The 27,756-nt window shown below is 33.5% G+C and overlaps 2 protein-coding genes and 2 long non-coding RNA genes across 7 annotated transcripts; 2 read left to right on the forward strand and 2 right to left on the reverse strand.

Annotated features, from left to right (window-relative positions):
• Positions 1–455: 455 nt before the first annotated feature.
• Positions 456–2,511, forward strand: LOC126876612 (cylicin-1-like). Its single transcript, XM_050639524.1, has 2 exons — positions 456–1,557; positions 1,645–2,511. The coding sequence occupies exons 1-2, from the start codon at positions 489–491 to the stop codon at positions 1,968–1,970; spliced, it is 1,395 nt and encodes a 464-aa protein (XP_050495481.1). The 5' UTR covers positions 456–488; the 3' UTR covers positions 1,971–2,511.
• Positions 2,512–12,303: 9,792 nt separating this feature from the next.
• Positions 12,304–15,628, reverse strand: LOC126876618 (uncharacterized). Its single transcript, XR_007694374.1, has 6 exons — positions 14,677–15,628; positions 13,522–14,266; positions 13,214–13,309; positions 13,085–13,137; positions 12,515–12,783; positions 12,304–12,431 (listed from the first exon to the last, which is right to left on the reverse strand). It is a non-coding gene; the product is annotated as an uncharacterized LOC126876618 (long non-coding RNA).
• Positions 14,182–27,380, forward strand: LOC126876614 (omega-amidase NIT2-A-like). Of its 4 annotated transcripts, none has more exons than XR_007694370.1 (4): positions 14,182–14,268; positions 18,905–19,089; positions 19,484–19,652; positions 25,971–27,380. XR_007694370.1 is itself a non-coding variant. In XM_050639532.1 (4 exons), exons 2-4 carry the CDS (start codon positions 19,006–19,008, stop codon positions 23,104–23,106), a joined length of 285 nt encoding a protein of 94 aa, XP_050495489.1. In that variant the 5' UTR covers positions 14,182–14,268; positions 18,905–19,005; the 3' UTR covers positions 23,107–23,298. The 4 variants fall into 4 exon arrangements, 2 of the variants coding, with proteins under 2 accessions (XP_050495489.1, XP_050495488.1); XM_050639532.1 differs by lacking the exon at positions 25,971–27,380 and adding an exon at positions 23,075–23,298; XM_050639531.1 differs by lacking the exon at positions 25,971–27,380 and adding an exon at positions 19,927–20,348.
• On the reverse strand, positions 16,473–17,456 carry LOC126876623 (uncharacterized). The gene is made up of 3 exons (XR_007694380.1): positions 17,430–17,456; positions 16,760–16,810; positions 16,473–16,701 (listed from the first exon to the last, which is right to left on the reverse strand). It is a non-coding gene; the product is annotated as an uncharacterized LOC126876623 (long non-coding RNA).
• Positions 27,381–27,756: the final 376 nt, after the last annotated feature.

Genomic DNA, 27,756 nt, shown 5'->3' on the forward strand with positions numbered 1-27,756 from the left:
AAGCGGACTACGGTCATCACCAAAACTGAAATTGGTCACAAAAAGAAGAATATTCAGGTAAAGAACTGGATTCTTTTAAATATTATCGTACTCGTCGCAGTAGCTTCGCTAGTACAGACTCCAACAACAGTACAATAACCACTATGAGCAAAAAATCAGAAGACACATCTTCTGTTAGCCCTATGGCTACTGGTGTGGATCCAAGTATTCGGGCCATACTAGACGCTATGCAGAAGCAGAACGAAATCAAGTTAAGAAAACTGTTAAAGGAGACTATTAAAGCAGCGACTAGTCGGAGTTATCAGGGTAGTTTAGTTTCTAATAATTTGAACAAAAGCTTGGAGAAAACAGACGTTACTGTAGGAAATGAAGAAATGGTTTTGAAAGAATTTTCAAAAGAATTGCAGTCTAATGTAGAAAATTCTTATGAAAAGAAAGTATCAATTAACACCGCTTCACAGGATTATATTTTCATTAAAACAGACTTAATGTTTGATGTCAATAGCTCAACAGAATACCAGAAAGAGTCTGTGAAACGAAGGAAAGAAGATATTGCAGTATTGTATAATGATTTGTCACCATCTTCGTCACAAGATACTCAAAATTTACAAGAATGGTTTGACAAAAAAAGTAAAAGTTTAGGAGAAGCAGAAAAAGATCATAACAAGAAGGATAATATTTCAATGAGAAATATTTTGGACGGCGATACAAATAAAAAAAACCAAATTGAAACGAAGGAATTAGAAGCAGTTAGTAAATCAACTGCTGAAAATGATACAAAATCAATAGACAACGTTGAACAAAATATATCATTAGAATCCATACAAAAAGCAAGAGATAATGCTTACAATAATGAACATTTGCTTATAGAAGAAGACCAAATGATGACAGCGAAAAATGCGTGTGACACTACAGAATCAAAAACTTCAGCAGATCTTATGTCGAGAAATTTAGATGCTAATAGACAAGAGAAGTCTTTAGAGAATAAAGATGACAAGAATCCATCTCCATCTATGTTAGATAGTAGTAAACGGAGCAGTCGTTATAATGTTGCTGCAAAGCCTGCTACTTCGCCAAAATTTGAAGAAATTGTTTATAATCAAACCAGACAATCAAACACAAATAAAATTTTGCGAAGCGCTTTAAAGACGAAATTAATCGAAGACAAGTGTGAAATAATTAATAAACAAAAGGCATCGGAAAATGTAGAAAATAAATATGCCAAAGAAGAAAAAAGAGGTGTTAAACAAAAATCAATTTCAGATAGTGAAAACGAAACAACTGATACTCGTCAACGAAGGGAAGTTCTTTTAACGAACACAGCTAGTGATAGCGATAGGTATAAATCTGTAGAAAATGATAATGCAGTAACGGGTGTAATAGCAACTGATGAAGCGAAACATAGAGGCAGACCTAGGAGATCGGATAAAGTCGAAGTTAAAAAAGATGAAGATACAAGGAAGATCCTACAAAATGAGAAGGGTGGATTAGAAGAACAAAGAAAACTCGAAGAAGATACAAAAGAAGAAACTACAGAGACAGAAGTCAATTCAAAAGGTATATTGAATAATAAGTGCGATTTACTTGATACCGAAAGAGCTATTGAAATTAATGATACGGTTCAAGATATTAAATTTACTGAAGGTAGAAGCCGCACTCAAAATGATATGGAAGATGTAGTAGAAGATTCACAAGAATTATCTAACAAAAGTAAGTTATCAGAAATAAGGATTGCACTTAACAAAATTGAATATACAAAAACTATTTTACGGAATAAAAAGAATTCATTAGAAAGAGAAAGAGGAGTAAGGGAAAAGAAGAAAATGTACAGACAGAAATTATTTCAAAAAATATATCAGATGATAAATGTGATTTGCTTTAGAAAAAAAAAAATATTATCCACAAACTACATTAGGAATTTATCTATTTTAGTGAGGAGAAAGAAAAAGGATAGAGGAGTTGATCAATAGACTGTGGCTTTTGAAGCGTTTATGAAAAACTTACAATTTTAATAAAATATTCAATGTAAAGTCTTTGTTATAATATTCAAATAAATAGATGAAAAAAAACTGAATTTGCATAATTACTCATGGCTTATTGATCAATCATGCGACTCGTTCAGAGGTAACTCGAGTTGTAAAGGCGACAATTTATTAAAAATGGTATATCTGACGTACGATGCATTTGCTCATGTTAAACTATTTAAATAAGTATAAAAATCACGCGAAAAAAAATCTACTGAAAATAATGTTGAACTAGTTAATAATAATAAATAATATAGTGAAACACAAACCTTAAATCAAGATTTTAAGTTAAACAAAAAAAAAAGAAAAAAAAGAAGAAAGAAGTTGATAAAATGACAGCAACATGTAGCAGCAGGCGAGAGAAAATAAGCCAAATTTCTAAAAGAAGAAACGATGCTCAAGAACTCGAAATTTCTCGAGTGGATATGCTAAACAACGAATTTAATGAACAGTTGAAAGAACGTGAAACAGCAATAGAAGACTTACATCAAATATTAAAGCATCAATCGGAAATTCATAAAGTTAACTTAAATGAAGCAAGTTTGAAAATAGGAGAACTCTCTGATAAAATTAAATGTTTTAAAGGAAAAGATAGCCAGATACCGAAACGTAATGAATTAGTCGAAGAAGAACAGAATAAATGGAGAAGTTTAGAAAAAATGATTACAGAAAAACTTGAAGAAGAAAAATCCCGTTAGGAAACAGCTGAAGACGAAGTGAGAAAGCTTTCCAAATATAACGAGCAACTTCTAAAAGATTATCAAGAAATCCATAAAAAAAGAAAAAAAAGAGAGAGAAAGGAAATACGCTGAGGTTGTTCATCATAATCACAGGTAAAGAATTAAACATGTACCTCAACTGAAAGATAAAATCAATCGACAGGATTTATATGCGAAGAACATAAGAACACAATATATAGAACAGCACAAGATGATCGAAAAATTGAGAGCAAAAGGAAAACGTGTGCATAATAAAGGTAAAGAGAACACATAATGTATCTCCACCAGGGGCGCATGATCCAAAATTAAATAATAAAATAAAAGGTTTTGTTACTGAAAAGTTAGAGAGATTTCATGACAACAAAAGCATTGCCTGTGCAGAGTGCAGTGTATCAATGTGCACTAAAAATGCAAGCAACGTGACGATTACTTTTAGAACACCACAAGCACCACGAAAACACAATCAAGACCAAACAAGATCAAGTTCAAAAGTGAAGTTACGTGAGCTTATTACTGCTAACGACCAAAAATTGAATTACGATCCCGAGCATCAACTCGCTGATCTTCAAGTAGAATGTTCCGACAAAGACAGGACGACACAAGAGTTCGAGAAGCACATAGAGGACATGAAGGAGGAAGTGCAAAAATTAGAATTGCAACTCGACGAGTTACAAAAAAAAAAAAAACACACGCACGTAAAAAGAGTTCAATCTTTTGGAATACAAATTGAAGAACTAACAATAAAATTAGAAGAAATAACATAAGTCACAAATATGAAGTTGACTTGCTGGAACAAAAAAAAAAGGCCAAACTTAATTCATGTGTTAGTAATTCAATGGAGGAACGTGAAGCTGGAGCTAAAGATGCAAAAGAGATAAAATGTAGTTCTTGAACCACAAGGACAAATAATATGCCCTTCAATGTGAACTAGACGAACTAAAGGGTGAATATGAAAAAGTGGGTGATTTTGGATATAAATATGAAGAAGAAACTAATAAATTGAAACTGGATTTTGAAAAATAAGAAAAATGATCCTTGTCAATGAAAATAAATTTGAAATATTGCGTAGGGTAGAAATTGAAGGTAAAGTAAAAGATATGAACGAACAAAATAATTTTCTTAGAAAAGAACTGGAAAACGTCCAAAAACTTTCCAAAGATGTTAATAATCGCTTACTCGAGGCGAACCAAGAATTAAAAGATTCACATAGAAAACACACTCTTATTTGAGAATTGAAAAAAAAGAAAAAAAAACATCAGGAAGAATTAGGTGATATAATAAAACTTCATGATGAAGAAAAATATAAACTGATACAGCATTGGTGTTCTGTAGAATGTCAAACTGCCATAAAGGGTTACATTGATGGAAAAGTGCAGTAAATATTTAAATAACAATCCAGGACTTCTTAAGTAGTTGTAACAATCTTGATGTTTTACTATGGAACAACTAGATGAAGTGCACAGTGACATTAATAAAGTAGAATCATCGATAAAAGTAGATGTATCTTCTTCATTAATATCAGAATCAACGACTGATATTATAAAGAATGTGCATGATATTCCAGAAAATCAAAAAAAAAAAAATAAGTCACAGGAATGTACAGATAATACAATTCAAGATGGTTTAGTAGTAAATAAATGTGATGTAACAGATTTAAATAAAAACAAAAAAAAATTTTTAAAGTAAGGAAAGTAATGAGACAGAGAGCATAAAGAACGCTGCGATTAATGAAGTAGAACAAGAAATAATAAATAAGGACCCACAAATTGATGATCAATATAAAAAAAAAAAAAGATGAGAAATTTCAAGAAGAGCAAGCAGAGAATACAACTGAGATTGGAGATCATTCAAGATATGCAGGTGACACATCTTTAGATAAAGAAAGTACGAACGATGTTGAAATATTTAATACAAATGAGGGTGAACAAAACATTGAGAAACACAACGTTTGTACAGTGTTAAATATAGATACAGTTAGTGTTACTAATGCTCAGTGTCAAGCATTAATTAAAACACTTGGTGAAACTTTTGATGATAAAGCCCAAACATTGCATCTCACGGATACAGACACAGATTTGTCTAAACTAGTTGATAGTAGTTCAGAAGTAATGGTACTGACTGTAGAAACTACTATATATTAATGATATGAATGAAAGTACGGAAAAAATATTGTTTTAACTGTACATGAAAAGGATGCTGTTGTAAATTCCAATGAAGAAAAAAAAATGTTTCTGCAGAACAAAAAGGAATGAAGAACGCTGAAATTGTAAATGAAGAATTTAATTCGATAGGTTAAGCACGAGAAAGTGATAGAACAATTATAGAAGTAATTTCAACAGAAATTGTGGCTCAAGAAGTTTCTGAAAATTGTAGCCAGAAATACAATTATGACATATTAAATCATACAAAGACAAGAAACGATTCTATAACTCCTATTACCTCAGGAGTAATTAGTGATCTAGAAACTGCAGATGACATTGATATTAAAGAAAAGAATAACAAGAAACAACAAATGGAAATGGCAAGATTGATCTTTTGATAGTTCACATAAAATTAATGTAGAAAAGAAAATTATTCATAATAAAATTGTCGTACTTATACATGTTGCTAATACAGAAGGAAGGAATAAATCTATAAGTGAAGCAGATAAAGTGCGCATAACTAACAAAAGAAGTGTCATTCAGGATATCTTTGATGATTGGGGCATTGAAAATGCAGAAGATGACAGTCAGTCGGTATCTAAAGCTCCAAATACTGTGGAAATTGAATTGAAAAGTTTACTAAATGACACAAAAACACGAACTATAGAGGAAAGCACAGTTGTACTGGTTGAAGAAGAAATTACATGCATGGAAAAAGAACCAGTTGTAGATGCTGAAAAGGCTTTAGAAGTTGCTAAACAAAACAAAGAAATGCAAGTATCAAAGGAACAACTGGATAACAATCAAACTATAAAGAAACAACAAGATAGTATAAAACCATTACTCAAAGACCACTAACTCATTCTATATCACAGGCTGTTAGAAAGTCTACAAAAGATTCAACACGTGATACTGCGCTATTTCGTCAAACTTAGCAAATTATCCCTATTAATCGTAGTCGAAATTTAACCAGCCAACAACCTTCACAGGTTGAAATAGCAAAAGCATATACCACGACGAAGAAGAACAAGTACAAGTCGAACCAGTCAGAGTCCAATTCCATCGCTCCATACTGAGGAAACACTAAGATTTTGGAGGACCAAAATCAATCTAAAGAGGGGGGTATGTGACATCAATCACATCTCAACCTACATCAGTGATAATACATCGACACCCGACCTTCGGACACTTTTGGACACATCACCACCTTATCATCATAGCATACACCAAGGCTGTGACGCACCTCCGTCCACATCAGAGATAGGATATGGACCCCCGACCTTCGGACACTTTTCTACATCATAACCTACACCTAGCCCCTCAACATCCTAAAACCAAAACGTATATAAACCGAGACTTCACCCAGCTCGGGCAGTTCTTGTTCCTCTTCTAGTTGCTGTACTCATACAACCCCTATTCTCCGGTTCGGTGTTATTTTGTAAGTGTTTATAATAAAGTTTTATAAAGGAAAATAAGTAGTTGGGTTACGACTCAGCCTTCTTACTACCACCCAAGTACCAACTTTACGTGACAGGAGCCGCCTCGGACCTAAGACTGATAATATAGGACTTGGGTTAAGTAGTAGAAAGGTAGTCGCGATACACTATGTGGTTTTTAATAGTTCTTACACACGGTGTGTACGCGAACCTTTCCCACCAAACTAGATTAAGAGTGGGGCCGCTCCACTGGGATACGTCGCAAGAGAGGGTAGGAGATCCGACCGGCCTTGGATACAGTGTCCGGCCGTGGGAGGGAGGAATCCGTCTTCAATGTCTCTGCCATGTACATAGCTTTGTTTCCCCCTCCTTCCATTGTGTCTAAGGCATGAGCCTGCTAGGTAAGCCTTACTGATGAGTCCACTAGCAGGCTCTGGACGAAACACACTATTTTTCTTCTTTTCCTCCGTCTTCCTTCATATATCCGTGATAATTGTAGGCTGCTGGCTGTAGATGTCGCTTGCCGGGGTGTAGTACTGCTGTATTTCCTTCTTATTTAGATGTCGTGGAAGAAACATCGGACTTTGGAAAAGTATGAGGCGCCGGGATTTGAACCCGGGATCCGAACGTTTGTACTCTATGGCGCTAACCACTGCGCTGCCGTCGTCCGACACTAGTTGGTTTCGAGTGGTGAGATTTGCGTTCTCGTGTGCCGCCACGAGAGGAAATCTCAGTGTGGGTGTGCTTTCTGAACGAAGAACGCGGATTCGTTGTTCACACTTTTCGTTAGGAAAGTGAGGGTGCCCATTGATTATAGCCAACGTTAATGAACGAAGATAGGAGGAGGAAGCCTCCTACCAACGTGGCTCGTAGGTGACATTGTTTATTGGAAAAATAACTATCCGCTTTCTCCGTTATTTGTAAGAGTGCGCAATAAACCTAAGTATTGTTCTAAGGACCATCCATAAACCGAAAACACTTACAGGGTTAGAGATTCCTTCAAGCTATTAAGATTACGTCAAAGGATTCAGTTTATAGCATATAGTATGTAGTAGATCAGTATATAGTATAAAGCTTCAGACGGCGCACGGACCATCGTACGCGCCGTAACATAGAGAGTTATAAGGATATACATAAAATATAATTAAACATCGCAAAAGTAACTTAATTAGAAATGACTAGAATGTATGATGTATAATATAATGAATTCAAATTGTCTAAAAAATATTACAAATTTATAGAGATTTTACTATAAAATGCTTTTAACAGAAGCTGATACAGTTATATAGCATTTTCAAGCATTTACGAACATTAATGTACGAATTTGAAATTAGCAATATTGAAGCGCGGTACTCGGAAAGACGAATGTACATGGATAATTGTATGCACCAATCAACGATACGGTTATAATTGCATGCTTGATAGAAAAATATCATCGTAAAATTGATATGATTTCATGGAAACGCGTCTAACTTGGTATCTCGAAAGTATCTTAAGCAAACTAATTAGCGTGCCTGTTATGTCTTTTAAAATGTAAATTAACATGTAACAAAGAAACCTTCATCAATTTGATTCGCTTCAAACTGCGCAAATAAGTAGTATAAATAATATTTGTGATAGATTTGGCATCAATTCCATGTTTCCTTTAATATTTGCCTTTAGAAAGTCCAATTCGTTTCACGATTATACAAATTACTAAAAAAATGTCTATATTAGTAATTTATTTATTTTGCATTAATCGTGACATGTTAGTTGCATTATGTTATATGTAAACTACCACAGAGGAAAAATGATAATCTTTCAGTTATTAGTTTTCTGATTTTAATGTCATTTTATGAGTACTTTAACACGAGGTACTTGTAAATGAAAACAACCAATTAGGTCTAAAAACATAAGCCTGTTACCAAGACTCTTATTAAATTGAACAAGCTTTTCAAAAATCGAACGTGTATATTAACGCGAACTTATTATTTGACTGATTTGACTGATTTGACTGACATCCGAAATTGGTGAGATCATATGAAATTTTGCTTTTCGCGGTTCGGTGTATAAGAACGCGTCACCGATTGCTCAACTTTCGATATAAAAAGCGGATCAAGTCTACCGGATTATCCTACAGACACGCATTAATTCGTAAGAGTTAGTCATCATCTGGATAATAATTATCTGAAGAAACTTTCAACGTGAAAATATAAAATTTTCATTGATTACATATTGCGTTCGCCATAATTGAAAAAATGGTAAACCTTCGATCTCATCTTTCTAATACACATTTTCTTTACCTCGTGATAAATAAATTCTTGGAAATTTAGGAAAATTTTCAGTGATCATTTTAAGGAATCTGACAAATTTCCAACGAGACTATGTGACACCGTTAGGTAAAAGTGATTCAAATGTAGTAGCGATATTAAACGAGAAATCTATAAAGGTGTCATTAGAAATTCTAAGAATGTCTCTGCATCTTTATCTTAGGTATTACGCCAATAGTTTTCATTACCGTGATGTAATATTTATCATGCTTATTTTGTACGTAAAACGAATCGTTGGAATATTCCCGAAGCTAACGAAGCATTTCCCAAAAGTTAAACCGAAGAAATTAACGCGAATAGTTAAGTGAAATTTTTCCATTAACTTGCTGACCAACCGGCAAATAAAAAATCATAAAAATTGTTTCAATGTGTTGAGGTCACGCATAACTTCTTTTTTCATTGACGATTACCAAACAGGTAAAATTTCGAAATTGTACGAAGGCCACGTGACCAGATCGTATTGGAATTTGAAGTGCATGGAAAAAGACAACTCGAAGTACAAACCTTGAGCTGTACTACTCGAAGTACAAACGTGAACTAATGGATGCAGAAAAGCAATTAACGCCAAACATCCGAACAGCATCTTGGAGCCCGTCATTGTTCTGAAATAAAAGAAGTGACGAATTAAAAAGACGCAGGACTAATAATAATAAAGGAAACTTAGTTCGTATTATAAATTGAATTTACATCAGAAAAGAAGCACGATCAAGCGAAACAGATCGTAGAAATGACAAATATCATCGATATACGTTTCAGTGTAATTTCACTTTTGAAAATTATTTAGTTTAATACGATCGTATTCATCGCTCTGAAACTTTCATTGTGCTGCAATTTGTGCTGCGTCTTTTTAATTTCTCTATCTTTCTGTGTTTTCGGAAAAATTACTTGAAAGATTAAGAATTGCTTGCCTTATTTTATTTTCGATTAGTTAGGATTTGATTATTCCAGGTAAGGTTTATTATTTATAACAGGTTTTATCACTTGTTTATTATTTAGGAGTTTGTTATTTTAGGATTAGTACCTTTTAGGATTTCTTATCCTTCGAGTTTCTGTTTCAGATATCTAGGTCTATTTCAAGATGTTTTATTACATTAGGATTATTTATTCGATTAAGATAATTTAAGAGTTTCACAATGTACAAAGAAATAATCGCGTGAAATTTAGATTTATGCTTTAAACGTATTAAACACGCGGTAATTTCAATGTCTATAGCCTCGAACGTGTTCTGATTAGTTGTGTCATTGTCTGTGACATTGAAATCACAAAAATCCATTGCAAGTGTGCTGTCATGCAATGTGGATGTAATTGGGTTTTTTGGGTATTTCCTGTATCATCTGATTTGTACAGTACTATTTTAACGCAAGGACAGGAAAGTTATTATATATTTCCCGTCCATTATTTGAATCGTTGTGAAGTGTAACGAATTATATTCGATTCGAGGAGATGTTAATGAATTACCCATTTCATATGTAATTACATGGAAATAAAAATCATTGCAAAAATAATTGATCTAATGACAACGGAATTTCCAATATTTTTTTGTTTCGTCACGTCTTTTTCATAATATATCTTTTATAGGTACGTGATTTATTAATCGTTCGAATGTAAATAATTATTCGTATAATATTCAAATGATTCTAGCCATAAAATAAATTAAAACGATGCCTGTAATGCAATCTGCGTATGACGTCAACCTCGATCTATGCTTATACAAGAAATTTTATCAATCAATGACTAGATATACAATAATCAAATATTATAAAATTTCCTGAAAACCTTTAGGTGTTAATATTAAGGTGTTAATATCTTTAATATTTGCAAGTTATTGTTTAGCGCTAATTAGTTAGAATGTAACAAGTGGTGTACCAGAATTGAGATAATTAAGCCACACGAACAATCTTATTTAGATCTTTTTAATTTTTTAATTCTCTTTTGCTCTAATACTTCGTAAAATTAATCTTCATTAGCTACTACACTTCATAGAATAACAAGAGATAATTTTTCTTATATAACGTTTCATTCATAAAATCTATCATTAAAGTATATCTTCATAAAAATATCATTCCATACTAACGGTATATTTGGTGTCATACGAGATAACAGTTACCAGTGATGACATATGTAACTTTATAAAGATATCTCGTTTTATTATATATTAAAAGAATGTACTCATTGCTGCTATATTTCAGATGAAAAAAAGGTGGCAATGATTTTACAGTAAAATCGTTCGTTTACAACTGATTCATTTACATTTCATGATAATACTGTGCATTCTGAATATGCTATGATTTGGTTTAAAATAATAAATAGTCCATTCTTGCATACTATTGCTCCAGCTTTACTTGTATTATCGATATTGGTATAAATAGAAAGACAATTAATGTCGTTCGAGTCTATTTTCGGATCATTTATATTACGTTTAATCCATATAGTTATTATATGAGACATAGTATCGTAAAATTTGGAAGAATAAAACGTTCGTACAGGAAGTACATTTTATAAGAACTCCAACAAATCTGCGTGTGCACCTAAAATACAAACTGATAGTGATTGTTCATAAGTTTATATACATTATCTAATGTCAATCGAAGGTATCAATTCTTTTTCTCCATAAGAGTACTTCTTCATTTATATGTGTTCAAAAATACATGTGTTCAACCGTGAAGCATATGTCACCTACAACGAAAAAGAGTTTTCCTATACTTAATATTTCCTTTATATACCTATGAAAGTCTATTCTTCGCGTAGTATGAAATTATGAATAAATCTGGAATATTGTTCAATCTGAAAAGAAAAATAACTTATTGACATCATTCATTGATACGAGATTCAGAATGTTTGTTTTGTCTTGCAGAAAAAGAAGGCAGCCCTCCCTTTCTTTTAATGTGAAATAGAAAGCGAAAATTTGAAAACAGATTTTTTGGAAATTTACTTGCAAATATCGTTTTCAATATCGTGATTTTCTTCCCAATGGTACTGTACTTTCAAATTTTCCAGTATCCCTCTAAAAACAAAAAGTCGAACCTCGTTATTGTTAACGTAGGCATTACAAGGAAGCGAAGTATTAGAAAGCAGCTCCTTTTTATTATGGATTTCTCTATAATCATGTAAATAAGAAATTCCGGAAATTTTTTCCTCAAGAATTTAATTCTTGTGTTTTGATTGATAATTATTACACTGCATACTAACTTTTCGCATACTGTTCGCGTCTAACAGTTTCCTAATAATAACTACTTCAAAATTACATATGTTCTTGCACGAATTCAAAAGTACGTATGATACAATTACAATTGATTCTAAAATAATAATTATTTAAAGATATTAAGATACTAATTAAACGTTTCGCTGTATTTCAAAATCTGGAACAACAAATTTTTATTTATAAAAAATGAAACTGTCTTTATATATTCTTTGTCATGATGCTATTTCTTATTACCGTGTCGACATTTTTTAAAATTCATTTTGTTATCTCTACGCAATAGGAAAATTCATATACTGCTTAATATTTTTTGCATATTATCCATCCACCGCATGATATCTTCTGAAAAATCAAAATATTAATGTTATATTATTACAATGCTTCTTAAATATCAATTTTTGACAAATTTGAAATCCAATATATTTTGCACAATTATTATTTATCAAAAAATTCCAAGTTAGTAACTTTCTTTTCAAATGGCAAATAACATATACTTTGACTTACCTGTAAGTTTTTGTTCCTAATCATCATTTCCTCTTATAGAACACATCATTATTGTTCTCATAATTACTACCAGTGTCATAGATATTGTAGTGGCTACAACTGAATTAATAGAAAATGATAAATAACTGTGTATAACACTAACACATAATTGTGTATAACAATGACAGATAACTTTTACTTACATATCAGTCGATAAGGGATTACTGTGATATCCTGTTGATGTTTCTTAAGGCACTTGATTAGGTGCGATACGGTATCATTCCTTATGGTATACTGTAGATAAGTATTTTAGAAAATAACAAGAATAAATCTAAATTATTCAGAGGTTCCAGTTTCGGCTTAGACATAAATACAGGACCATTTGCAAAGAAGAAAGGGTGCGTTTCTACAGCCTCGTTATAGTAACCATGAATACCAATCTCTGAATTACTGGTTACTAAACATAAATATCCTATAAAATTTAATATATTTCTTTAATTTTTAATACATACATGAGTTAGTAGTTCTAAATTATGAATCATCCTACCTGTGATATTACACTTTTCCTTATAATATCATCACTCGAGTGAACAACATTAAGATCATGTAAACCATGTCATCCTATCTTACTGTGAAGATACTTAGTTATGTTATCTAACATTATAAAAATATCATCAAATTCAAGTCCTTTTATTCACATCACATGGCCACGACGATCTGGTTCTTCGTTATATAATGTTCTAAAATTTGTCGTATATATAGGATGTACAAACCGTGATATCAAGGTATCAGTTCTTCCTTCCCAAGGGACAGTTTCATTAAAATTCTGATAGAATTAAAAATTAATTATTAATATTCTAACAATCATATATGTTAAATACATTATAGTCAACGATATATACCTGAGCGAATGTAGGGGTGATTCCTTGATAATTATAAATGTCATCAGCCCACATCATTGTGCCACTTCTTTGTACTCCAGCCTCTAGATTAACAGCCTAAACAAACATACGAAATTTTATAGAAGCTGTACAAAATATAGTATATATGCGCAATATTGAAGCGTTCAAGGGGATATAAAGGTAATGTACATCACATACACGTGTACTCTCATGCAACAAAATACAATTAGATTTAATAGTATAAGCTCTTTTATTCATCATAAGAGATTGGAAATTTAAGTGTCTTACGAGGGTGAGTAAAAAGTTACCCGCTCTGTCGGTGTAGAATTTATTTTAAGCAATTGTCAAAAAAGACATACATCATTTTTTGACATAATCACTCGATTTCTGTATACACTTTGTCCATTTGCCGAAGGACCTTTATATTTTCTCATTAAAAAATGTTTTGGGCTGAGCTGCGAACCACGAATGCATCGTCGTCTTCACCTTTTCATCAGCTTTTTCGGCATCCATCTCGCACAAACTTTTTAAAATCCAAATCTGTCGTGCACTATTGCATAAGCAGAGCCGTGGCTGATTTGCAAATGATTTGCCACATTATCCAGTGTCACTCGTCTATTCCATAGAGCATAAGTTCATGAGCACGTTCAATGTTGTCATCGTGGATGTGGACGGGCGTCCAGCTGTTTTTTCATAACACTTGTGCGATCTTCTTTGAACTTTTGTGCCCATTCAAACACACTTCGTGACAAAACACTTTCTCCATAATGTGCATTAAATCTTTGATAAATATAGGCATCAAACATAACCTCCGACCACAAGAAACGAATCACAGCATCCTGCACTGTTTTCCTGCAAATCACCATTGCAAAGCGCCATTACTCGCGCAACGGTCACAAACGAATTGACGTAACACAAAGAAACCTGCGCAGCAGCACTGAACAGATATTGACGTCATACGAAGAGTGCAGATGGATCAATACGGTCGACAGAAGTTTTATATATCTGGAGTGCGGATAAATTTTTACTGAGAGTCGTATAGGAATCTATAATCTGTAAGTACACCTTTGGCTGAATGGAAATTTCTCTTACATATAGTCAAAAATGCAGAAACTGTGTATTGAATTGGAAAGTGATAAAAAATAAGTGAAGTTTCGAGGTTGCATGTGATTGCATGAGTACACAGGACGTTTTTAGCGAATAAAAAATAATTTTGAAAGACACGAGACTTATCTTGTATTTTATGCACTCTCTGTGTCCGAATTTCCAGAAGCTCTCTATCTTATGAAGTGTTTTAGATTAGCCGGAAAATTTTGTACGTACATACAAGAAGTATACGATCTAAGTGGAATATTCCATTATTCTCTTGATACAACAGAAACGAAATTTACAGAACTTCTCAGAAAGTTGGTTTATTATTACCAAATTAATAGAATTAATATACGTTTATCATCTTTACATACCTAAGTCGTGGAGGTTTATCGTGCGTAAAAAATTAGTGTCGTTTCAAAGTTACATTTCGTACATTTTAAGCCTATAATTTGTAACGTACAAAACAATGTAAATTTGAGCTGTTTCTTATCTCCACAATAAGAAAATCCAACTTTACGTTTTTTACACAATGATATTTATGGAACAGTAATATCATATTATTGCATCGCTTGGAGAATGAAGTCAAGGTACGATGTGACCCTAGTGTAAACGCTGGGATACCCAGCTGTGCCACACTTATAAGCATAAGACACAATACCTATTAAATACGAGGTTAATTCATGTTGTATCAGCAGTGGTCCGCCACGGTCAGCCTGAAAGGATCGTTAAATTTTTAATCAAAGATACTGAAATATATCGATCGAATTGCATTGAAATTATACTTATATACAGTAATAATCTTCTATTGATTTGTGTATTGAAATACTCCAATTTATAACGTACATGTTATATGTATTTTGAGCAAAACTAAGATTAGAAGGAAATTAGATTAAATACCATAACGAGGTGTGAGAAGTGGGCAAAACTATTAAATTGTGTTTATCTATTATTTTTAATGTTTAAGACGTCGATTTGATGTTAATTCGAATTGACGTGTCTTCAGATACCGTATAGTTTGTAGTAACTCTGTAACTTAATTACCGTACAAGAATCCTCTCCACCCTGAGCATGTTCGGCGCATATTATACCATCAGTGATATCAGGTGCATTAGGAAATTTGGAATAAGCTATTTTGCATTCGGCGTTCTTAATCACTGGCATTTGTACTTCCATTAATGCATTAGGTCGTGGTCGTCCTACGAAGAAAATGAGAAAGATATTTAAGACTGGAACTGTTTAATTTTATTATAAAATTGATATCACTTGCTATATCTTAACGCTCCCCATCCAGCAACAAGGGGGTTATAGCCGACGAAGTTGCTCTTTCGTACAAATGGGATATACGTACCCTGAAAAATAAAAAAATAAATGAAAATGCAGGAAACGAATGACCAAAAGTATGAGAAAGAATTGTACACGCTTTATGACACAATATATGTGTACAGTAAGAAATTTCAGGATATGATACTTCAGTAATACTCAATAGCATATATATATATATTTGAGGACTTACTCGAAAATGGCACCTCCTCCACCTATCTAAGAATGGCAATATTATGATTGTGTATGTTTTCTATTCCATCCATATGTGCACAATGTGCTGCGGTCAAAACATGCCTAGCCGATATCAGGGAACCTCCGCACTTCCATAGTGGTTTGTCTGGGTTTCGGGGATTACGAAAACCTAATGCAGCGATCCATGGCCAAGCGCCTAAAATGCAATAGTCATAGTTGTGAATATACATAATTTTTTTCTCACATAACGAGTAACAACGATTATTACCTATTCGATATTCGATCATACAGCAGACGATAAGTACATACGTACAAATACTCTGAAATAGAGATTTGATAAAGACAGAAATTAAATTTTTATTCCAGTGGAATACAAATTATTAAATAATTCTATATAATTTCTATTTGAACTATACTGAACTATAAAGTTCAAACGTGTAATTTCTGCCCTAACAGTTTTTGATCTCTATCCATATTATTACTCCTATATCAATTTTTTATTTCAAGCAAAAAGATACTCTTCCTAACATGAAGTAAAAGAAAGAAATAATTCAAGTTAATAAGTAAAGTTACTACCGATAAAATCATAGCATTATTATTTAGTCTAATTGAAATGTACATTGATGTGCTGTTTAATGCCTTTAAAGTTCATTCTTTGCAGTAAATGGCTTATTATTAATCGGAAAGAAAGACATAAAACGTACCAAGCTGGTTTACCATCGACCACCCTGCTATGAGAGACGTTGCTAAAACCACAGTATGGTGGTCGCAAAGCCTTATACTTATACACAGTTTTTATTAAAATTTCTCTCTTCTCTTTGTTTGGATCGTTCGGACAGCAAACGATCGTAACATTGACCTGGTATCTGCACACTGATCGTCTATAAAAATCGGTGGCTGTACGGTACTGTATCTGCCATATTTCTTGCAGAGGTTTACATTTTCTGTAGTCAAGGCACCTGCCTTCTTGATTGTCCGGTGTGGTACATTCTGGATCAAACAATTTTAGAACATTTATACAGTTCAAAGATGCGTAAGAAAGCGACACCGATTACTCAACTTTCGAAGTAAAAAGCCGATCAAGTCCACCGGATTGCCCTACAGACACGTATTAATCCGTAAGAGTTAGTCATCATGTTGATAATAATTATCTAAAGAAACTTTTCACGTGAAAATATAAAATTTTAATTGATTAGATATTGTGTTAGCCATACTTAAGAAAGAAAATGAAAATGAATGAAATGAAAGAAAAGGACTACCTTCAACCTCATGTTTTAAATAAACACTTTGTCAGTTTTGCGGTAAATAAATTCTTAGGAATTCAGGACAGTTTTTAGTGAATCATTTTGTTTCGACCGTTCGCGGAGAGACGCGATCGCGAGATAGCACGTCAACGAGAGTTGTAAGTTCCCGTTACGATTAAATAATCGACGCCACGAACTGATCGATCCCCTTATTTCGATTATGATAATAAGGGTAGTTCAATGAAATTCCACAGAATTAACACAAATAAATTAATGTTTATTTCAACAACTTATTAACTAGAAAGATATAAATGGAACAAAAAAAATGTAACTGCGTTTTGGTTGATAAGTAATGCGCGACATACCACATGTGTTGACGGTTCGACTTCTCGAAAAGTTTTGAACGCCTTTCGATTTTTTTCGTTTTTTCTGGAAGGCGACCCCCACTACGTTCGGATCACGCCACATTCTTTTACTGCGAGGTAAAATACGGGCCACGAGTCGACGTTTCTGGAAGTCGCCCTGCTTAATGAACCATGCGCTTGCCACTACAATGTTTGTTTGCCGGGCAGACGCGACGATCCGTCTGCGACATTATAGTGTCGCGATCGATAGTTAAGAATATGACCTATGGTAAGCCGCATGGCGTAACATTCTCCCCCCGTTGAGAGGGTACCGATCAAACTAGCGAGGTGTGGTTGAAGTTCCCATCTTATTTCGGCTCGGTGGCTAGTTGTTCGGGTTTCTCGAGATCGGGTTGAATTGGCAGTGGGACAAGCCTTTTGACGCCCCGATCCAAAATGCTCTTTGCCGTCTGAACTGTAGCTGTGCGGATGACACCATCGGCGCCTGGATGAACCTTGATAACTCGGCCCAGAGGCCAATGCATGGAGGGAACGTTGTCCTCTCTGAGGATGACGATTGTGCCCTTTTGGATGCTGTGTCCACCCTTGCTCCATTTATTGCGGTTGGTTAGCTCGTTCAAATACTCCTTATGCCAGCGGTTCCAAAAATGTTGTTTAAGCTGTTGGATATGCTGCCATTTGGAGAGTCGGTTCGATGGAATGTCTCTGAAATCTCGATCACGTAAGCACATTAATGAATCGCCAATGAGGAAATGTCCGGGAGTGAGGGCTAGGAGATCATTTGGATCGGTGGAGATAGGAGTTAGCGGGCGGGAATTGAGGACTGCTTCTATTTCTATGATAAGAGTATTACGGTGTTAAGCTCATATGTTTCTGTTTCTCCACTCGCGCTGCGCCATAATATCCTTTGATATTTCCGATCCTCTGGTCGTACGAGGAATTGCCGATACATTTTCTCGATGTCGCCAGTGAGTACGTACTGATGAGCGCGGAATCTAATTAATATACAAAATAAATTTTGAATTGATTCGAGAATATAGGATTTCCCCATTTTCATGATTATCGTGATTTTTGTATAAATATATTTTTTAAGATACTAATAATTAGGTACTTATAAATTAATATTATCAATTATTTTGCATTTATAATTCCGTCTCTAGTATAAGTGTTAATTGAAAACTAACTTTATGTTTCAAAAAGTACTAGCAAAGTCGTTGAGTAACAAGCCACTGATGCTAACACAAATAGCATTGTCGTAATTAAATATTTCTAAATATTCATTTTTCATTTTGAACCTGTAGAAACAATTTATTATATATACTATTAGCTAAGTAATTGCATATTTAATTAAGTCGAAATATAAAACTTAGTTATTTTAATAATTTAAAAAATAAAAAACTGACAAACATTTCAATTTAATTTATGGTTGGAACAAAAGACAGTTATTTTTCATTAATTGAAATATTGCAATGCAGAGTACTTTCCAAAATACGCCGAGAGTATTCCTGATGGTGAAACGAGCGTTGCTTCGTCGAACGCAGCTAAAGAAAACAACATCTATGTAGTTGGTGGTACGATGCCTGAAATAGAGGGCGCTAAATTGTACAATACCTGTACTATTTGGGGTCCCGATGGAACTTTGATAGCAAGACACCGAAAGGTAAGTAATATATTCCTTTGTGGCTTTGAATTTGAAAATATTGGGGTGAAGAAAGTGACTCTATCTAGGAATAATTTAGGAATATACATATGTACATACGTATACTATAACCAATTCTATAATTTACGGTTTATAAAATACGTTATGATACGGGAAACGCCCATTTTTGTTGTAATGTGTAATATAAATTTTTCACATACTTAAAATATTATTATACTTATCTTTTCTTCTTTTTAAACATTATTAAATGATAAGATTTTTTAATAAAAGAAAGTGATAAAAACGCTGTCAGTTATTAAATAAAAAATAATTAAAGTTTAGGAGTTGGTAACTTTGATATTAAATTACAAAAGTTGCAGCAATAGAATTAGCGACTACATTTTTATGTTATTAGGCACATCTATTCGACATCGACATTCCTAATAAGATTACTTTTCGAGAGAGTGATTCACTCAGTCCTGGTAACTCCCTAACGACGTTCGATGTGAAGGGCTGCAAAATAGGTATTGGCATTTGCTATGATATTAGATTCGAGGAAATGGCACGCATTTATCGGAACAAAGGTACAGTAACTTAATCGATCAATACTTAACTAGCAAAAAATTAAATATCCTTCTTAAATATATTCTATATAAAATTAATATAATCTGTAACTCCGTATAAAAAGAAGCTTAATTTAAAAAACCAGTATATTTGCTGAAAATGAAACAAATAAAAGAATTAAAAGCACAATAAGAGGACTGTCCTCGCATATTCAGAAATGATGGAATGTGAACCGTGCAACTACGAAGTTAATTGGTATTCGGTGGCTTCATATTTCCTGCTTCTCTGGGTTAGGTTGCCAAATGCTGATATATCCAGCGGCATTCAATATGACCACTGGACCACTGCACTGGTCATTACTTCAGCGTTTCAGAGCGAATGATAATCAATTATACGTTGCCTGCATATCACCGGCTCGTGTTCCTTAAGCAAGTTACGTCGCATGGGGACATACACAGTTGACCAATCCCTGGGGAAAGATTCTTTACGATTTGGAAACTCAAGAGAATATGGCAGTCACCGATATCAAAAAAAAAAAAAAAAAAAAAAAAAAAAAACTGGCGAACCGTGTGTTACCACAACGAGACACGCGATGCTATTTGTCGCTTTAAATTGTGCCGCAACTCGTTTTTGAGATCTTTGCCAGGGGCGCGTTAAAACATGCAGAAAATATATTTCTGGCTTTTCTGGGGTTTAACTGAAATATGGCAAATAACGTTGTAAAACATATGTACTTATGACTTACAGAGTAATTGAGTGTACAAAATATATAGTATACAAAATAGCCAGCGATTTAGGGCTTTAAAAGATCAAAAGGAAAGAAAAGAAAAGAAAAGAAAAGAAAAGAAAAGAAAAGAAGAAAGATAATATTTTGTAGCAGTCTAAGTCGATTTAAGAAAATAGATAAAGGGAGGGAGGGGCAAAGCTAGTTAATCTGGAAAGAATCCAAGCGTCAATTTCAAGCATTTACAGAGAATCAAGCGGGCTGGTTAAAGTCGTGAGTTGAGCAATTATCCCGCGTTAGGTTCAATCAGGTTAGTCCCACGCGAAATTGATCCAACCATGCGAAAACGAGTGTATTCTGATTTCTGTCGCAGATACTTCTGGCTAGTGCAGTACCTACACGGTGGTTGTTGAAAAAGCCTCTGCTCATCTATTTTCCCTAGCGAGGACATCATCCTTTGATCCCTTACGACTAACGAAGTTTTCGAAGATGTATGGCAGTTTGAGATTCTACTTGAAAATGATCATGATTGCGGTCTGTGTGTCGTCTGCTCTTCTTTTTGTCCTTCCGTTAAAGACTGGTAAGTTGATACTGATTAATTATGCGATCGAAACCATATATAATGGCTACAAAAATGCCGCTAATATAATATTCCTTCTTTCTTGTATCTGTCTGCCTCTCAGGTCGTTTTACTAATTACAATAAGTAATTTCGACTTCTTTGCGCTCTCTTTTAACGCATTCGAGACCGAAAGAAATTCATATCAGTCAGTAGGCAAGGGTATAATATACATATTTTATATATAACTTATGTAGTAATGTAATATATATATATATAATAATTCTATATTGAAAAAAATATGAAATTAACATGATATATACATTACTACATAAGTTATATATAAAATATGTATATTATACCCTTGCCTACTGACTGATATGAATTTCTTTCGGTCTCGAATGCGTTAAAAGGGAGCGCAAAGAAGTCGAAATTACTTATTGTAATTAGTAAAACGACCTGAGAGGCAGACAGATACAAGAAAGAAGGAATATTATATTAGCGGCATTTTTGTAGCCATTATATAGGGTTTCGATCGCATAATTAATCAGTATCAACTTACCAGTCTTTAACGGAAGGACAAAAAGAAGAGCAGACGGCACACAGACCGCAATCATGATCATTTTCAAGTAGAATCTCAAACTGCCGTACATCTTCGAAAACTTCGTTAGTCGTAAGGGATCAAAGGATGATGTCCGCGCTGCGGAAAATAGATGAGAAGCGGCTATTTCAACAACCACCGTGTAGGTACTGCACTAGCCAGAAGTATCTGCGACAGAAATCAGAATACACTCGTTTTCGCATGGTTGGATCAATTTCGCGTGGGACTAACCTGATTGAACCTAACGCGGGATAATTGCTCAACTCACGACTTTAACCAGCCCGCTTGATTCTCTGTAAATGCTTGAAATTGACGCTTGGATTCTTTCCAGATTAACTAGCTTTGCCCCTCCCTCCCTTTATCTATTTTCTTAGATCGACTTAGACTGCCACAACATATTATCTTTCTTCTTTTCTTTTCTTTTCTTTCCTTTTGATCTTTTAAAGCCCTAAATCGCTGGCTATTTTGTATACTATATATTTTGTACACTCAATTACTCTGTAAGTCATAAGTACATATGTTTTACAACGTTATTTGTCATATTTCAGTTAAACCCCAGAAAAGCCAGAAATATATTTTCAGCATGTTTTAACGCGCCCCTGGCAAAGATCTCAAAAACGAGTTGCGGCACAATTTAAAGCGACAAATAGCATCGCGTGTCTCGTTGTAGTAACACACGGTTCGCCAGCTTTTTAAAAGCGCTCTCCGTCTGCTTTTTCCTCTCTTCCCTGTCTCTTCGTTTTTCCTTAACAAGCGAAACCATTTTCGCGAGGACGAGAGTACGGAAATGACGTACTGGCAATTTTGTTTTGTGATAATACAAGCAGCTCGGTTTCAGTGAATTAAACTTGACCCCAAGCTTCTACTTATCTATCTTCCTTTCCTTTATTTTCCCTTCTATATCGGTTTTGCGGTTTTCCACATTTCCATCACAATAAACCATGTTTTTTCTCGATTTTACATGTTAGCCAATGATTCACGGCAAAAGCGTCGACTGTAAAAATATTTGTAGTTGCAATAGCAACAAGTATGTTTTCTCAAATAGAAAATATTGGGAGCGTACACGCTGGCAAAACAATTCATGAATAGCTCGTCCTCTGCTTGTTATTTGTTTCGATACTGTTAGCAAACAAATTCATGAAACATACTGGTATAGCGTAAAATGAACATAAAAGTTTTGCGTACACTTGAGAGCTGAACTTTGGTTGTTATACGTATATTATACATATACGCATACAGTTATGTATATGTATATATATATATATAGAAAATTCCTTAGAACTTTGAGCTTAATAACATATTAAAATCATTAACATTAAGGAGGTGAACTTTACTTACCAATTACCAAAGTTTCTTCCGCCAAATAATACATAAAAATTGAATAAGATAATGTAACTAGTTTTAACTTTTTTTTGTGTTATAATTTGAATCACTCGATTTATCCGACTGAGGATGGTCGATCGCAATCTCAATTTATACGTATTCTCATCGCATGAAATAGATCACATGAGGGATTTTCAAAAGTCGATGGAATATTAATCGCGATTAATTATTTGTAGGTGTATTCTGTGCGGCTAAAGCAGTCACCTAATGAATTATTGAGTACCAGGAATGTTAGCGGTAAACAGGATTGCGGCTATGAATGATTCTCTAATGTCTATATTAGAGATGAATTTGATAATTTATCCTCATAATATGCAATCCGCTTTTAAGTGGAAATCATAATTAACAATTTCTGTTTGATTAAATATGAAGAGCAGATAAATCGATACGCTTAAATCAATATTAGAATTTCTTAACATTTTTATCAAATATTTTAGCACTGTAAAAGCGTCGTAGTAGAGAAATATTAGGTTGTTCCAAAAGTTTCTTTCGTTTTATAAGAAAGTAATAGATGTACAACATTTTTCGTTTTATATTATTTTATTGAATTACGTGTGATCCACCTTTTTCCAATTTAATGTAAAATAATATAGAATAACATAAAACAAAATATGTTGTGCATCTGTCATTTCTTTATAAAACGAAAGAAACTTGGGACAACCTAATAGGAATTTACTTTTATTATCCATTATAAAAATGGATTGTTAATCCTCTAGGAGATACGAACAATATAATTGCAATTAATAAGGAATAAGCTAGCATAACTTAAACCAGCTTTTGCAGAAAGCTATTAGCTGAAGATGTTTATTAAACAATGACAACATGAATTTTCTTAAGTACCCCATTTGGTACTTAATCTACTTCGTAAGTACTGTGTGTCCTAGCCTTCAAAGGATGCAATTTTAACCAGAATGTTTCACATTACTTACCCGTATTATTTCCTTGTAATATAATTTATATTTACATTATCTACGTTACGTTACATTCTACGCGTTAATGTAATGTGATTTTTATTTCTAATCGAAGTTATTCAAACTTTGTAGTATCTCAATAAAAAATTAACAGCCTGCAAAAACTTCACAGAAGCATTAGTATCTTCGAAACTATTTAATTCAAATGGCTAATATTCTTTAACAATATGCACTCGACGACGTTTATCGAGAGAAGTATGTGGCGTAATAGTTAAACTTCCAATTCATATACATATATCGTTTATGAAAAAGTAGTCATTCTGCTTTTGTGATCTGTGACACACTATAAATTCTCATAAGCTAACTAACGCGTAATCTTCTGTAACGTATTAATATAATATAGGTATGTATATCTCGACTTTGAGCAACCAATTGGTGCTAAATAAGCTTTAATACATACTTCTTACACGTAACAAAAGACCAGTTAACATCTCTGCTCTTAAAAGAAAAACGAAAGATGCTCTGAAAAGCTGCAGAGTTCAGGTCGAATAACACCAGCTCAGATAAATGACCCTCTAACTTACCTTTGTCCTCATCGACGTCAGTGATTTTAAAGCTAGTTATAAAGTGCACTTCTCAGCCAGCGTCCACGGCAGTCAATATTATTTAACGGGTCTTAACGCGATGTAAAAAGGGAAAAAGGAGGAAAGAGGGAACAGGGAAGCAAAGAGAAGAAACGAATTTTTCATTTTCTCGAAACTGGATCAAATTTCAGGCTGCTCGCCAAAGAGTCTGTAGCTAACGAGACAAGATTAGACAAACCACGCTTTAAAATTGCCACAGAACTATAATAATTCTCGAAATCAATACGATTCGTCGATCCATCGCCTGATTAAAAAATGAGATAGGATGAAGCTCACTAGTCGGCCTTTGAACTTTCAATAGCGCTTACGGCTCGTATACTCTAGTTTGAATGCTACAATGTAAGCCAAGTCAGCTGTAACTAGCGTTCGCGTGATTGTCGCTATCTATTATTCACGCGTTACACGTTCACCAGACAAACGCGTCTACCGGTTGACATTGTTTTCTGTCCTGAGTTTCAAAGCAATTATGTTGCTTCGTGTAATCAAATCTTGCCAAACTAACGATAAGTTCTTGTTTGACCTTACACAGTTATTAAAACTATACAAGTTAAACCAATCTAGCCTAAACAAGTAATGTCGTTATATATTCTTTTTTAAATCTATATATTGTTTAATAAATCGTGGTTAGGATATAGTAGTTGACAAAAATATTCGGATAAATATATTTGTAGAAACATTTTAGGAGTGTATTATGCATAGTGGCACTATTTAATACTGTACTGTGACTATCATGGTCGTGTTGGTATTATTCGAAACTAATCTGAAAATCTGTATGGAATTTGTAAGATATTTAGTACGAGTACTGTGCATTACTGATATGTACACAACCGAGACGAGATAACGAAGGTACTGCTCTCCATCGTTCATCGCTACGCGTTGCTAATAGCAACGTATAATGCATATATATCTCGCAAAGACCATAAAAGTACCCAATGGAACCACGTTTAATATTTGATAATAATGTCCCATTACAGTTTCGTCATTTTCAATTAATTAAACACGACCCTCTCTTTAAAAATTAGAAGATAAAATACGTAATACAAATCTACTCGAAATCTTTTAAACCTTACGGACGACTACTTATGGTCTTTAAAAGCAGCAGGGATTAGCAGAATATTAACTGCGGATTTTTCTTGGACCGCAGCATGCAATATGAAATATGGTTATTAAAATGTACACTGAAAATTTCATATCCATAAGATACTCGTGCTTGTAGAACCTTGAAAATGAATTCTTAACCCAAATAGTCGACCGCGATACTCGAGAAATTTTGTGAAGCTGACGTCAATACCAATATGTACCGTCGTTGTGCTATTATTTCGTGATAAACCGTATTGATTGCACTTCCATTCACGGAATTAATTTTTCCACACAAAAAGTGATAACGATAATCGAAAAAAGAAAAATATACTACCACATTTCGTATCAGCATACACAAGCGCACTCGATTTTACACGAGTATACAATTTGCAAATTCGACGGAACGATCGGATTTAATTATTTTTTCGATATTTCAGGCATCAAGTTCTATTTACACATCGAACGTTGAAATACGGCGAAATACAAAATGTACAAACCACTCTGGACATTAATTAACTTTAAACGTTATTGATTAATTAAAGAAACCAACCATTGTGTTGATTTTTACATTTTGAAAAATTGTTATCCACTTTTGCTTTGTTTAAAAATTGAAAAAAAATACTTTTATTGTAAGTCACGAGTATCTCTTTTATTTATTTAAACTTTAGATCAAATATTACAATTTATAAATATATCATTTATTTAGATATACTTGTAATATCTGTTTTATAAGTTTGTACAACCATTTATCTATTTATCTATTTTATTTGCACATAATCTTTATAGACTGATTTTGTAAAGAATAAAAAATTGTGATTCTATTTAAAAACGATCGTGTCAGACTCAAGTGATAAGCGATATATATTTCAGCGATATATATATATTCAGATTTCACCATCACATAAACGGTGCTATTGGAAACGTTTCACAATAGACGTCTTATAAGCGCCTGCGATGTCCGTCATATGTAAAGCTATACCACTGAATCACGGCCGCCATTTAGTGATTAAGGTCGATCACTTAGAGTTGTTAATCCGACATAATGGCGAGCAATACATCGAAGACATTATTGGAAACACAGTTACAGTTCAATTTCATTGAGCTTATTTGCAAATAAATGTGTACAATATATTTTAGAGGTTTTAAATATTATTGCTGACTAAACTTCGCATCTACGCATCATCTTTCTTTAACTTTTTTTGCATTTTCTTATCGACGCATGAAGACGAAATGCGTAAATTTTATTATTTATTTAAACATTACTATATTGTGCTCAAAGTAGCGGAATATCGTTCTATTATCAATATATGAAGAACTAAAAGAATTAAAAAAGAATTAAAAAAATATGTAGTTCAATCAATACTTCGTGTATTTTTCTATCTCCACAAGACAATATCCGGACCAGTTACGCTTACAGTATCAACAAAAATTTGTCCAGCCATACGGAATAAGTCGTACTCAGTAGTTTAAAAGTATTAACCGCACAAACTCCAGAAACACTTTTGAAGTAACTTTCGAACCAATAAATCCCCGAACTAAGAACTGTCATATTTCGTCTCTATTTATCGAATATTGTGAGAAAATGCAAAAAAAAGAAGTTAAATAGAAAAAGTACTTGGAAACTTAAAAGAAAAAATCTCGAAAAATCTCTTAATACTTTTTACTGTCGTCTTGAGACGCACCATGTGTTAAGCTTCTTCGTAGTTACAACTTTTACCGCAGATGTAACGAACTGACAAATGCTTCGAATGGCGCGCGCGCGTCAACGCCTACACTTAAATTTTAAATAAATGTTTTTAAATAAATGTTTAAAATAATACATTAAATGTATTAACTTTCTTGCGCAATTTCATTTAATTTCTTACGATATGGAGGGTTTAATTACGTTTAAGATATCTATTTGAATTTTTTAAATTCGAAGTTTTTTAAAAAATTACCTTAAACTTTATAAAATTAAATCGTTTTTCCACTTTGTTGTATCATAAAATAGTTACTTAAATTCAAACCTTACCGTCGTCTTGAAATATTCTATATTTTCCTCGTCTTAAAAAATCTCCCTACAGAAAGAATAAAGAAGAATAAAATCCCATACGTTAAATTTCGCGTGATTGATGGAATACATAACGATAACGAGAACTAACTAGCGACAACAAGCAACCATTAGCAAGGACAACTGGCGACTATAACCGTCGTCTCTATGATGTATGGCGACTAAGGAGAACA

The sequence above is a fragment of the Bombus huntii genome, unplaced genomic scaffold (genome assembly GCF_024542735.1).
Source record: "Bombus huntii isolate Logan2020A unplaced genomic scaffold, iyBomHunt1.1 ctg00000086.1, whole genome shotgun sequence".
Lineage (NCBI taxonomy): Eukaryota > Metazoa > Arthropoda > Insecta > Hymenoptera > Apidae > Bombus > Bombus huntii.

What these genes read in the sequence shown, in the direction of transcription:
- LOC126876612 (XM_050639524.1), top strand. Translation starts at nt 489, where the DNA reads ATGTTTGATGTCAATAGCTCAACAGAATACCAGAAAGAGTCTGTGAAA. An exon ending in GACAGAAGTCAATTCAAAAG is followed by an intron (nt 1,558 to 1,644) that starts GTATATTGAATA and finishes AATTTACTGAAG; the next exon opens with GTAGAAGCCGCACTCAAAAT.
- LOC126876614 (XM_050639531.1), top strand. Translation starts at nt 19,006, where the DNA reads ATGCCTGAAATAGAGGGCGCTAAATTGTACAATACCTGTACTATTTGG. An exon ending in TGATAGCAAGACACCGAAAG is followed by an intron (nt 19,090 to 19,483) that starts GTAAGTAATATA and finishes TTATGTTATTAG; the next exon opens with GCACATCTATTCGACATCGA. An exon ending in ACGCATTTATCGGAACAAAG is followed by an intron (nt 19,653 to 19,926) that starts GTACAGTAACTT and finishes TCTCTGGGTTAG; the next exon opens with GTTGCCAAATGCTGATATAT.